At 35.3% G+C, this 15062-nt stretch overlaps 1 protein-coding gene across 1 annotated transcript in view; it reads right to left on the reverse strand.

The window, feature by feature from the left end:
* Positions 1-10550: 10550 nt before the first annotated feature.
* EFCAB11 (EF-hand calcium binding domain 11) overlaps positions 10551-15062 on the reverse strand; it is a 61502-nt gene continuing 56990 nt past the window's right edge. The window contains exon 6 of the mRNA XM_087952063.1: positions 10551-10759. Coding sequence (XP_087808189.1) covers positions 10618-10759 — 142 coding nt within the window. The 3' untranslated portion in view covers positions 10551-10617. The remainder of the gene's footprint in view (positions 10760-15062) is intronic.

Below are 15062 nucleotides of genomic sequence, written 5' to 3' on the forward strand. Positions count from 1 at the left end.
CAAAAGTGGGCAGTAGATATAAAAATGTTGATTACCCCTGATCTAAAACATGACAGGAAAGAATTTAAATCATGTATGAGATAATTTACTCAGATTTAAAAAAAAAACAGATTCCTTTTGGGTTTTCTTTCTTAAGGTAATAATACTGTCAAACAATCATTAACTGTAAAAATCTTCTGTTGACTCAGGTAATTATCATTACACAATTGATCAGGACAACTTTTAAAAGCAGACAAAAAGCACAATCTGTCATTGAGATAATTTTATCTGTATCTTTATTAAAAATGCCTCCAGAGTGATGCCTCTTACCCCAGCATATTCAGTGGAAGGTTGAAACTGAGTCAAATGATTCACGTTGCGTCTATTTATGCATGTGAGAAGCCCAATTTTAAGGATAGGAAAAGGACAGTAACAGAAATCCCATTTGTTGAATTATTGGGAAGTATTATTATGAGTTGTAGAGGGTGCTTAGCTAAACATTACTAAAACTGACTATTTAATTACATTTTTATGCCACCCATGACTCCTCTACAAGGTGACTGGGCAGCTTATTTACATATCATCCTACCTATATAAAAATCTTGCAGGTAAATCCAAACTTTTTTTTTTGAGGCAAGGAAAAATATCATGTCAACTGCTATGGCATGAGTAAATTATACAGTGTTTTGTCATCTATTCAGTCCTGGGGAACACCCCTGCCAACTCACTCCCACTACCTTCTTTGAAACCTCTTCATCCAAGAATACTTGAAAAGATGGATGAGAGAGAGTGACTTTGGAATCTGGCTTCACAGATAATTTTCTACTTTGTTGTCCAGACCTTTCACCTCAGAGCTAGAATTTATCATTTGATTGTTCAAAGCAAACATTCCCCAAGGCTGAATTTTACTTATTGCTTCATTCTATAAATCTGGGAAAGTATAGCTCTTAATGGAAGAAGAAGACCAAGAAGAATGTTGTGCTTAACAACATCTAACAAAGTGGTCAGAAGGATCTCACTCTCTGTAATTAACTCTATTTGCCCTAAAAATCAAGGTTTTAAAAAACAAATAATATGTAACTAGCTAAAAAGTTCACATGACATAGTAAACCACAAACTGCCCAATCTATCATGATGTATGAATATTGCCTTATACCCTTTGAACTCAGAAAACTGAGTTGAGTAGAACATATGTGAGCTAATCATGGATACCATGTAAACAAAGTCATTACTTAGACTGATTTTTAAATTTATATTTGTAATCTTTTGCCTGTGAATTGCCTTGTCTTCTTATTTTCCTTTCCCAAAATACATTTCTTTTTTACCTAGAAATTTGACTACTTTGTTTTAAACTGGGAATTTTTCAATAAACCTTTCTCACTTGCAAGACTGTATGGTTGCACGGCTACCTCTTGTGTTCACAAGGTTTTGTTCTATATTTCTGGTTTTAGGCAGGAAGATCTAAAGGAGTTTTTTGTTTTCTAGAGCAAAAATGAAGGTAGAAGCCGTGAACAGAAGGACTAAATATTCTCCAATTGGATGGATCAAGACATTCAGTATTTTCAACCTATCTGGTGCCACCCTGTCATTATTATTGATGCACCTATGACCATCACAGTGTCCCCACTGGTCATGTGATTAAAATTCAAATGCTTGACACTAGTTTGTATTTACAACAATAGCAGTCACATGATCACCATTTATGATCTTCCTGAAGGCTTCTGTCAACAAGTCAATGGGGGAAGTTAGGTTTGCTTAATGACAATTGATTCATTTAATGACCACAGTGAAAAAAGTCATAAAATTTAATGATCGCTTTGCTTATCAACTGAGGTTTTGTCCCAGTTGTCGCTTTAAGTTGAGGACTATTTGTAACAGTTCCAGGATGGACTGTGATGGTCACATAGAAAATAGACAGAGTCTTGACAAATATATAGGAAATATGGTAGAGGCTATAACTCATAAAGCATATTTTACATACAGAAGAACCAGTTTGGTCTACTGGTTAACTATTGGCCTAGAAACCAAAAGACTGTGAGTTCTAGTCCTGCCTTAGACATAAAAAAAACCTAGCTGGTATACTTTGAGGTCATCACCTCCTTTCAGCCCAGCTGAGCTCATAGGGTTATTGTTATTGTAGGGAAAATAGGAGGATGAAGTAGCATTGGTATATTTGCTGCCTTGTGTTACATATGAAAAAGGTGGAATAAAAATCTAAAGAAGGAGTTCAGATTCAATCACTGCCATTTCCAGGTATGCATGAAAAGAAATCTACCTTAAATTCTGTCATTGCCAACAGTGCTCTCTATCTTTCTACATTGCATGTCCAAGTCAATGTCAGGAATAAAATCAATGGACTGAAAAATAAACCCTCTGATTTTTATTCATATGAGCTAAAGTTATGTGGCCCAACAAATCTGATGCAATCCCCAGGAGGCCAAATGGAAATTTTATACAGAAAACCTCAGATGGCCAGCTGAATGATATGAAAGGTTTCCTCGATTTCTGATTATCCCACGAGAAAGCTCTTGTTCTGCCAAGCCATTTTCCCAGTCTTTTAATGCTACCTTATAAATCAAGTTTTGTGCAGAGTGCATAATCTTACCTTGTAATATGCTGCTGGAAATGAATCAAGCCCCATTCAATAAAAGGCAGCAAAATAGATAACAAAAAGAGCTGGCAGATCATGGGGGGAAACAAATCTGCCATTCCCTTTAAAAGACAAATGTTCTGACTTGGTAACAAATTGGCTACTTTATTTTCGTTGGGAAATTGAAATTGCAGATTCCTCTGCACTTGTAGTATACCTTTATAATTAATAGTTATTGCTATACCTTGTATGTATGTGCCTCCAAGTCAGTTTCTGGCTCCCGACAACTGCCTGGACTAATACCTGCAGGTTTCTTGGCAAGGTTGTTTGGAAATGGTTTGCCATTGCCTCCTCTCTATGGCTGAAAGAGATTGACTGGCCCAAGGTTACCTAGGGGGCTTTGTGCCTAAGACAGAAGTAAAATTCACAGTTTCCCACAGTCTCTTCTAGCCCGGTGCTTTAACCACTACACCAAACTGATTCTCTATTGCTATATTTATCTTCCATTAATTTGCTTCTATAAAGTCAACTAAGTCAGCATAATATTAATGGCTGTCATTAACTTTTGTTTTATCAGATATGATGATAGCCACACATCTGTAGATGAAGCTGACAGCACAAACAGCACAAAAGTAACACCCATATCTCTATTGGGTAACTTAGTATTTTAGAATTAAATCAGAAAAAGAGAAATGTCCTTGTCTGGCTTCTGTATATCATATAGAATTTCATATATTGTTTTATCCTGCCTTTCCCCCTAACTCTATACCATAATTCCTTCCATTTAGCATTGTTTTATCTCAAAAAATGATGAACTAACAGTGAAAAGGTAATATGACATCAATAATGTTGATATCAATAATGTGGTTGCTATGTTGACCAACATGGTACTACGAGTAGAAACTCTGAAGAGGAACTTTCTGAGGAGAAGCATAGTAGCCACAAAAAGCTTCAATAGCACTTTTTCTATTACAATAGACAGGTGAGCCAAGCATTTTTATTTTAAAAATTGCATCAACTGTAATAGGATAGAAATAAGCCCAGCTAAGCTACTTAACCCCAGATGGATTTCTAGCTTTGTCAATAAGCTCTGCCAGTTTAAGTATATACTGCTCTACCTTAAGGATGTAATTTTCTGCTTCCTCAGATTTATGCTCTCTGATAGCAATTCCAGATCTGGTCTGCAAAGTCCAGATGACCATTCAAAAGGCAGAAAACTCTTCGCTGCTAGTGGCTGTCTGGATTTTTGCAGCCCAGATTTAGTAACCCTGGTGATAGCTTTCCTATTTATCCCCTCTTCCACTTGTATATCTTGAACAAATAGATTTTTATACAAGTCCCTTGTACTTCGAAGATATTGTTTATGTAAAGCAGCCCTGGGGTATAAAACAATCTACTGTAGTGACTGAGCAGGAGTTTTACCTGTTTTGGAGTGGCTAAATAGGAAAAAAACAGCGAGCAAACAAAATATCCACTTCCAAGCCTGTTGCTCCTGTTGATGTAATGACAGCTGAATCGTGCATTATTTCCTGAGCACACCCCTGGGAGACTTGTGTTCAGATGAAAAGGCAGAAAGGAGCTTCCAATGCGCTGCCATCTGTGACTGTCACACTATAGCTACAACCAGCAGCCATGGTTTGGCAAGAGGCTAAAGGATATCAACCAGGAAAACAAGAGCTTGTTGTAAAATAAAAACATTTTGGATTTATTATATACCTCTTTGTAAACATATATAAGAAACCTGGTATCACCTTAAATTATATATTAAAAGAAACCCTGCAATGCTTCTATGCCCTGGGATTTTTAAATTACTTCTATCAGCAGGCATCATTACATAACCATAACACCACTGAAAAGATGAACATTTTGTTTCATGTTGACTGAAAATTAAAATGAAATGATGAAAAGGTTAAATCCAAATGCAAAATAGATTGTAGGATGCATTGATGTAGACACAATATTCAAGGGGATAACAATCGGGTATAATTGAAATTTGGTAGGAATGGAGAATGTTGTGAAACATGAGTCTCATTTCCACTAAAAATTCAGTTGATTACATTTACCACAAACATCAAATATAAACTTGATGGTTAAAGTTATTGTTGCTAATAATGTGCCTGAAACCTATCATTCTGTTCTTGAAAATGTTAATGGTCTGATGGATTAAACTGAGAGTTAATAGGGAGAGGCCTATTAAAAGAAAGATAGCAGAGCCGCACTGAAGGCTCCGGATTCCTGTTTGAGATCTGAAATACAGTATGTCCATCAAAGATCTTAGATTTGTAACATTATTATTTAGTGTTATAGCATTAGAACATTTCTGAACTAAAAGCTGAGGCAACACATTGGAAAACTACAGATTGTGTTTTGGTTTCAGTTTATGCAAAAGCATGAAGGAAAATGCAAACAATTAACATTATCATTAGATTCTAACTTGTGGTAGTCTAGTAGGATGTGGCTGTACCTGTAATCATAAGTGAATGCAGCAAAAGTCCTTCTAATCCTCTTTTTCCAAGAACAGTTGTCCATAGCCAGTCTTATTAAGGAGATCAATAGGCTTAATTGAACTTATCCAGGAGACAGTTTCAAAGACTCCCATTGGTTAGTATGTGAAGCTCACTTGAAGAGTTGCCTTAATTTAGTCTCCAACCCTGACCAGGACAAGGATATAAAAGTCCAAACATTTTATCTTGGCTCTAGTTCCATCTGACCTTTTTTTTTTTTTTTTTTGCCGTCCTCCTTCTTCTGGACAAGTGGATCCAGAGATCTGGATCACAACTTTATAGACTCTTAACTCTTTCCACACTTCCTATTACTTTCAAATTTTATTTTCTTAGTTTGCTATTATGCTTCAGTTATTTCAGCATCAAGTTCTATCCTATTTGTGTTTAGCAAAATGTAGCAATAGCTTGCCTTCAGTTTTTCAAATGAAGTTATGTACAGAAGAAAGTCACATATCAGAAGTTTATTTTGCATGGCTTGATTGGATTTTGAAAATGCAGAGACAGGAGAAAGTAACAGAGAATTTCCACTTCAAGATCTGAAATGTGAGTAGAGAAGAAAAGGGAGAAGTATCATTTAACCAGCTCTGCTACAGATCCAACTTGCAGTTTACTTTGGTATTAGTAGTTTTGTCACTTGTATTACTTTTGATTTATCTCAAATGCTAATTTAATAGTTCCTTTTATTGATCCCCATGTAATCAGATAAGAGCTACAATGCTATCAGCTCCTACATAATATGTGTAACAAGTCATTAAATGTGAGTCATAAGATTGTATCAAGATTGTCTTTTCTTGAAGAATACATCCAACGCTGAATCTGTAAGGCGTGTTTCGATTACATGGCTGGTGGTGGAGATCGCAACAACTACTGTTTTCCTGACAAAATTACAAAAGTAGATTTGTAGAAGTGTGTTGCAAGCTCCATCCCTTTGGAATGTGTGCATGATGTTGTGATACTTGTTTAGAAAACAAAATGTTGCACTGTGATGTCTCTGTTGACCTAGCCCACTTCTCCCCCTCTGAATGCTGCTGGGGGCTGAAGATTTTGGACCATACTACTAGTAGTACATACTAGTTCAAGGAAACAAGGCCAAATTTGCAGAGCGCTATGTTTCCTTGAGCTTGTTACAATTGTCCAAGGCATAATTTGGTCCTTAGTAAGGTAAACTGTATTTAAGCAGGTGTCTTGGAATTGTTGCATATCATCTTCTCTCATATCTTGTAAAAACTATTAAGATTAAGGGATGAATAAAATGCTAAATATAATTATCTTTATTGCCAGTATTAAGGTGAGCACCACCGTTTATAAAGTCAAGGTGGATAAGATATACACCAAAGGGGAGGTAGCAATTACTTGAGAAAATACCAATTATTATTAGAAGTATCACCCCAAAAAACAGAGTAAAACCCATGCCTCAATTTTGGAGCAAGACAGAAGGTAAATATTTGTCGGGGTTCACATAGCACAACCTAGTTTCTCAATTAAACCACTTTCTGGGTTTGTATTATATATTTAATAAAATAAATAGCTGGTAACAACAGATAACTAAGCTAGTAAATAAGTGCAACATCTTGTATACCTATAGTTCCTACAAAAAGATTTTTTAAAAAATTTGATTTGGTTAAGTGTACTCTACAAAATTGGTGTGCACAGAGCATGGGCAGGCATCATTAAATTCCTTAATGCATGTTTCCAGATATCCATATTGCAATTTTCTATTGCAGTCCCAATTGTAAATACTATTTTGGACTGTACTTACTATTATTACTGTATTTTTTTCATGCAAATCTATGTATAATTTACTAGTCATTAATAGCAATGTTTTAACAGATCAGTTTTTTCCTATTTAGATTTGTGCTTCTATAAACATACACTTACAAAATCATTAAAACTATTAGGTTAATATTTAGTCAATCAGTCAGTCAATCAATCAAATTATATTTTAGTTTCTAACCGGCATAAATTATAACATAAAATATTGTTTTCATATAGTCATAGCTACAAAATTTGTCACAGAATTATCAGCTATGGCTTAAAACAATCTTTGTTTATAGATTGCACAAAACTGACTATAACTTTAAGTCATATTACCATAAAATATAGGTACTACAGTATGGCTATAAAGCTAAAATTTATCATAGTAAAATTATAAAACATTATAAAATGGATTAAAACCAAATTAAAATACTAACCAATTAAATTAAACTGTGATTTTGTTATTTCAGAATGTTAATATTATCCAAGAAACTCTAAAGCTATGAATACATGAAAACAATATTTTTCATGCTGTAACCAAGAACATGGTAATGTTGTGAAAGAAGCATTATCCAGAAGCAATCTGTAGCTATAAAATTGATCTGTACAGCTTGGTAAGAGATCTATGTACTACTGATATATAGAATTTATGAATTTATCGTTTGATGGTTTCAATCTGTCCATCATCGTAAAAGCAAAATTATTTCCTCAAAGGAATCCTTCTATAGCTTCCCCATAGGACAGAAAACTGAAGGAAAATGTATGCAGGTACTATAGTACAGTACTGCATATTTCTTTAAAAAAAAAATTTATTGAATATAAAATTAAAATAAACAAACAAACACATACACAACATAGAAAAATACAGAAAACAAAAAAAATGAATAAAAGGCAATTCCATTATCAACAGTTTGTGGTTCCTTATTTGTTATCATTTGTTATCATTATTGGTGTCATATTTACAATTAAATCTTAATGCGGATATATAGTTACTAACTCCTACTGTACTGTATATTTCAGCTAATAGAAAGATTTAGAACCCTAGCAAGGTCAGATTGTCTTCCTATATCCACTATAAACAGCTTCAAAAGATTTATCAGTGGCTCTACTGTTGGTAATGGTGCCTCTAGAATCACTTCTAGAATCCATCTACGGTACACTCCCAAAGGCCATAAGATATAATAAACTCACTTTTGCAATGAGTTTGCAATTATATACCACATGTGTGGTACCAGATAACAGAGATAACAGATAATCAGAGTTGGAAGGGACCTTGTAGGTCATCTAGTCCAACCCCCCGCTGCCCAAGCAGGAGACCCTACACCATTTCTGAGAAATGGCAGTCCAATCTCTTCTTGAAAGTCTTAAGTGATATATAAAGCACTTGGCTAAAGGAGAAGCAACCTTCTCTAAAGCTAGTTTTGCTCTTCAAAATGTACTTGTTCTAGCCTGTCTTTCCATCTCCAGTATGAGTGCCTAGCATAAAATATCTTGACTGTATTTAGCAAGGCATCCCTCCTATCTTTTAAAATAATGATGGAAATGATTGCTAAATTCATTTAGCAGGGGTTTGTATATGCTTATTAATGTTTATAAACAAGTAAGCTAAGATTGAAGTTTATCATGCTGAGGTTTGGGTTGGTTTGATTTTTCTCCTGCTCAGGTACAATTACCTCATTTCTGAGAGTCTTTCCAGGCCTTAGCCAAAAATCAATTTTTTAACCTTTGCAGTCATTCCTGGTAGCTAATCAGACAAAGTCTTTAAATCCTGCTTGCGACAGTCATAAGCCAAGACTTCATCCCTTTAGAATTCACTGAAATATCATTCTTCTAAAATACTTGTTCCACTGCCTTGGACCATAATTAGGGGAGCCCACAGTTAAATGCCAAAATGAGGTCAATGCCCAATTGTTCTTCAATTGTTTCTCTTCTGTCTTTGAAGCAGTTATTTATATGAAGGTGTGGGGGTTTTTTTTGTTTAATAAGACATTATCTTAATGTCCATTTTCTGTGCATTCAACCTTGCAATAAGCTTTTTTTTTCTTGTTCCAAGTAACCATTTGAAATCAAACCACAATTTACAGAAATGACATTTGTCAGTTCAGATGAACAGAATTTACACTGGTTAAACGCTTTTGTAATTTCCACACTACTTACTGCAGCTCTCTTTGTTGTAAGTAAGAAATTCAACTAACAGCAAGTAAAGATGAAAACAGAAAATATGTTTTCTGAAGCAGGATTATTTTTATCAAAATAATTCTTTAATAGTTCTTTAATAATTCTTTTAGTTCTTTTATGAAAGAACAATTTCATATGTTGGTCTCTTCCTGATGGAAAAATGGGTAAAGACTTCAGCATAATCTTGTTGGTCAAAATGTTTGAAATGAAAAATGCCTGGGAATATATAGCTGCTGAACTAAGGAGAAATTCAAAAGCAATCTAAAAAGCAAGTTTCTACAATATAAATAATAACATTCATTGTGCACCTAGCCCCAAAGGTAAATTCAGACAAGTGGTCATTTTCAAGAGATATATATAAGTTGGAAATTAAACCTGCTAACCATATGGGCCAAATAGAAATTTGCTTAAACCCATTTTTTGTCTTTTGAACACAGCATAAATGGTCGTGCAAGGGCTTCAGGAACTAGCAGACAAAACCAATGATGTGCATATAAATTATCATCAGGATCCATCTGTCCTGAATCACTGAAATCTCCACCTACTACAGTATACACTTTGAAGGAACTTTAGTTCAAAGCTTCCCAATTCAGTTTCTTGACATATTATTTGCACCAGAGATATGTATATTGATGATAATTAGAAGGATACAATTTCTGAAGTGGTATACCCCATAGTGTATTGTGTAAATGAGAACAATCTTGGTGTTGTGACATGCAGAGTGGTAGAGATAAAAAGACTTCAGCTGCCTTAAAAGTTCTTCTTCACATTCTACTTCTGCACCAAATATATATGCACTGTTAAAGAAAGGGTCTTAAAATGTGCAATCTTATTGCACTAATTAACATTCTATCTGGGTATCAGTATAATGCACAGGTGGAAATTAGATTTTTAGTAAGGAGACCAAAGTGACACCATGTCATACAATTTTTTTCTACAGTGGGCCTGGAAACATTGAATATTATTTCAACATTTAAATTGTACCTGATGCTCAATCTATTTGGAGAAAAAATGTTTCAAACTAATTAGCAGATTAGCTACTTGGTGGAGGTGAATACAATATACTTCACTTTAAGTAGCTTAACATGGAAATAGAAATGTCTTGATGTGGCTGAAACATCTTTCTTTGAGCCGTCTATGTTCCAAGATCATTGCTACAGACTTGTATCAGAAGAAATATAAAAACAAACTCAATACAGTAAAACGAGCTACTGTACATAAGAATGTGTGGTAAAACAAGAGGATAGGTCAAGAATGCATGGATGCTGAACGAATGCAGATTGAATTTAAAACCAAAGGACATATATGGAGGCACAATGAAATAGATCAGATAGAGGAAATCATGGAGTGCAGAACAAGTATACAAAGTAAAAATGAATGGATTGAAAAGGAGAGTAAAACTCAGAAATTTATAGCCATATTAATTTTATGATATCCCAAACAAGTGGCAAGATGTTTAAAGAACTAAAGGCCAAGTATGAAGAATTGTATGAAGTGGTGCAAGCAAAGTTGGAAAGATGTGAGATATAGAGCAAAACTGATGGTGACCAATTTTTTTTATCATTTTTATTAGTATTTCTGACTTCGTGTCTTATGTTTGCAGAACATTATTTATCCTGAAAGGGAATAACTTGACCAGTATCTATTAATGAAGAACTGATTTGCTTTTTGCTTCTTTTCTTTTCCGTTGTGCATTTTGCTTTGTGGATGTCTAAGTCTGATGGCTGCTTTTCCCTCCAAGTATGGCAACGATCTGAGGAGAAAATAATCAGGATAACAATACATTAAATAATTATAAAGAACAGGATTTCCTTATGCTTTACTAGGATTTTTTCTATATCAGAGCACTGCTGTATGGAGGGATGTAAAGCTCTTGAACATTGTGCCTCATTGTTTCAAACTTTTGAGACATCTGTTTCCCCTAAATAAATATTTTGATGTTTCTTTCATAATCTAAGAACTAGGCTAAGACCTAATCTCATTGATTTAATGACTATCTCCTTTTGTTAACTGAAACTGTCTCCTTGGCACATTATAAATAGCCTGCTGTGTGCAACCATCTTGTACTGATTAAAACATTCTGTATGATGCTCTGCCTTTCTGCCATGGTTCCAAACAGAGAAAAGCCACAGAGGCCAAGAAGCCAAATGGCTGTTGCCTGTTCTCTACACTTCACTGGGTGAGCCACTGCTTTCAACAAGTGCCAATAAAACCCAGAAGGGAGGCAGGTAGCAGGTGTCCAAAGTATACAAAAACTCCTGGCAAAGAAGAACAAACAGGAAAGGTCTTTGTCAGAAATTTGTTTACCTCTGTTTATAGATACTGATGCACTTTTTTTGGCCCCATTCTTGAAGGCACAGGGCATGGGGTCCATGTTCATTGTTAACACATGGCTTCATATCTGGACGCCTTATCCAAAGATCAAGGAGATGGGATTTTCTTCTTAAAGAGAGAGGGGATTCAAGGCACCTGCCCCATGTGGAGCAGTTTTAGTGGAAGTATAATTTAAAGTTTGAAATTATTAGTTGGAAATGTCTCATTCAAAACAGTGGTAAAGCTAATCATTCAAAATACAATGTCACAGTTACTTCGGTATTACAATATTAAATTCCCAGTTACTGGGCAGTTGACCTCAATGGACAAAAAGAAACAGAGGAGAAAATAGAGGAAAGAATGTAGGATGAGTGTTCAAGGGAATATTGCGCCAGTGCCCCTCAGAATTGTGAAAAGGCTACCCAGAAGGATGTAAGAGATTATGTTTAACTAGGTCAGTTTCTAATCCTAAGGCTGTCAAACTCCCGGCCTGTGGGCTGGACATGTCATGCGCTGGCCACGGCCGGTTTAGCGAAGGGGGGGGAAATTCCTGATATGTCATATGATGCTACCATGACGATGTGAGTTTGACACCCTTGCTAAAGATTATATTTCAAGTTATTTTCCAAGTGGTTTGCTAACAGAATTTAACACCAAATTTCATTGTCACCAGCATTGGCAAGAACATTTGGTGGCAAATGTGGGGAGGAATGGAGGTGTGGTGAGTACCACAATTTAGATAAGCTAAGTGTGATCCATATTTAGCCCAACAAGCTGGAGGTTGTATCAGTTTCCCCACAACCTGACTGCCTTTCAGAGGTGATATCCAACTCCCAGAATTCCCTAGTCTACAACAAATCTGACATATCTGTAGGACAGACAGACTGGGAGAATTATGTTCCTCAAGAGCATCTTCTAACAACTGATTTCAAACAGCTTCAATAAATAGTGTGTTTGTAATTTGTGCTAGAAAAAGCAGGGAGGAGAAGGTATCTAACTTTTCCTTCTGTTAGTTCTGCACTCTAACTTCTCAAGGCTTTTCAGAAAGGAAACAGGCCCTCGGAATGTAGTGCAAAAATTTATATGGAATATTTAGTTCAGATTTTACTTTTTTGCTATTCTTTGGTTATGTTACTTTTCTGACAAAAATGCAACAGTTATCAAATGCTCATGTCATGAATCAGAGGAGGAAAAGCTCTAACTTTGGCAAAATAAATATTCCTGTTTCTGAGATTTGTGAAAAAGGGCAGCATTTTGAATTGTGCATGAATTAAAAGGGATAAAATTTAAACAAAGTTGATCCCTTCTTTTAGAAAAAGTCATTGTTTCTAGGGAAGCTGCAGTCCACATATCTGGGAGCTGTTCTTAAGTAAAAGGAAAACTTCTTTAGGTCAAATTGAAGTTCCATCTAATCTTTTTTATTCATATAACACAGCTTCCATTACTGCTTAGGGTTGGAATGCACAGACCTAACAGATTAATGCGTTTCCTCTCCATAATTTATGTAATGGCAAGCTGAAGCATTAACCTCCCCATGACAGTTTCTCTGAAATTCCAAAGTTGTGAATGCATTGAACGTGCAAGGAAACAGAAAAAGAATTAAACAAATCAAAAGTGAAGTATTTGCCTAATTAAGTCAGAAAAGATTATCCAGCGCCATGTTTATTCAGAAATAAGGACAATTTAGTTTAATGGAATACATACACACATACATACCATACATACATACACACACACACACACACACACACAATTTCAATATCTGTAGTTCTTGCAAATAATTTAATAAACACATTTAAAAACTTTCCTCAAGTATAAGCCTTTGTTTCTCTGGAAATGGGGGAAACATGTCTCCCATTCCCAAATAGGATGGGATCAAACTTCTAGGTTCCCTGTTTTACATTGAAAAGGTTGGGTTATAAGAGGCAATGCCAGTTCTCATAAGCCTTGCAGATGCTTAGGAGATTTATGTTACCTTGAACATCTTTAAATCCATTACCAAAGTGAATACTGACACATACACACACCCATATGGAGTATGGCTATTCATATGTTGCCCAAAGCCTGGCATATCTCTCAAGTTGATAGGTGATGCATAAGCCAGAACTACATGCTTAGTGTTTCAGGAAGGAGGTTGATTCAACTCTATACACAACTATTTGCCTATTATTCATCCTTAATAATTGCTTTATGCCTGAGACGATGACATTAACAGATTTGTCGAGCTTAGAATGTATTGATCTAAGTATATATGAATATATTTTATATCACTATTTTAATTTTATTCAAAAAAAGTTAAAATACAAAACTCCAAAAAATTTTTTTTAAAAAGAGAAAAAGCACAGAACAAACAAGAAAAAGATACATTAAGAAACCCCAGCAGATATAAACATTTTATCCCTCCTAATTTAATACTCTTAATATTATTACAATATTGGTTTTGCACTCCTTGGAACTACTAATTCTGACCAACTTGTAAAAAAATTATTACAGCATCTTATCTATACCATATTGTCCCAAGAGTTAAGAGTAATTTGGATCTAAATCCACATTTGTTTCTTAATATCATCTCTTAATTGTTGTCTGATTAAACAAATAAATTCAATCCTTAGTATCAGTCTATCTTCCCAACAAGGTCCAGATGAAAGTGGTTTCTGATTACTTTACTTTATTGTCATTGCACCTCATACAACGAAATCAAAAACCATCTTTAGTGCACATCATGACCATGAAAATAAACACAAACACACATCCTTCACACTCCATACATTGAACCGAAAACCCCCAACACTGCACTATACAGTAGAATTCAAAAAAGCTACTGCCCTGGGATAGAAGCTGTTTTTCAGTCTATTTGTCCTTGTTTTTATTATTCTGTACTGTCTGCCAGATGGTAATAGTTCAAAAAAAGGGTTCCCAGAATGAGATGGATCTTTGAGAATGTTTTGAACTTTCTTAAGGCAGAGGGAGCTATAAAGCTCTTCCAAAGAGGGGAGAGGGCAACCAATGATCTTCTGGGCAATGACGTTAACCCTCTGGAGTGCTTTCCTGTCTGCCACTGTGCAACTGGCAAACCATACAGAAGTGCAGTAAGTTAAAATACTCTCTATGGTGTGTAGTGGTAGAAAGTCACCAGCAGTTTTTCATTCAGTTGTTGTTTCCTGAGAAGTCTCAGGTAGTATAATCTCTGCTGGGCCCTTTTGACCAATGCTGCAATGTGAGCACCCCAGGTCAGGTCCTCTTTTAGGGTAACACTCAGAAACTTAAAACTGGCTACTTGCTCCACTCGATCTCCATTGATAAGGTTGTAAATTAAATGTGATAAATTCTTTTCCTAACTTTGTCCAGTCCTCCTGGAGAAAACCAGTTTGTTATTTCCTTCATTCATGCTTCTGCTTTGGGAAAGAGTAGTGGCTTGAATTTCAGAGAGGCATAGCTAATCAACTCAGTTAATTCTGAGTCTATATAATCTATATCTCTTTCCAATGGATTTCCTTCATTCATGCTTCTACTTTGGGAAAAGAGTACTGGCTTGAATTTCAGAGAGGCATAGCTAATCAACTCAGTTAATTCTGAGTCTATATAATCTATATCTCTTTCCAATGGGCCTGAGCTTTCAGGTCACATTCCTTTTGTGAATTTTGTGGACAACTCACATGTTCTCTCACATGTTCTACTTAAAATAAACAAGAATTGGTTTAACATCAGTGGATGTTCTGTCAGAGGTCAATGCCAGAGTCCCC

This window comes from Notechis scutatus, chromosome 1 (assembly GCF_049901735.1).
Source record: "Notechis scutatus isolate UNSWTSFEM ecotype Mainland chromosome 1, rNotScu1.2, whole genome shotgun sequence".
Classification (NCBI taxonomy): domain Eukaryota; kingdom Metazoa; phylum Chordata; class Lepidosauria; order Squamata; family Elapidae; genus Notechis; species Notechis scutatus.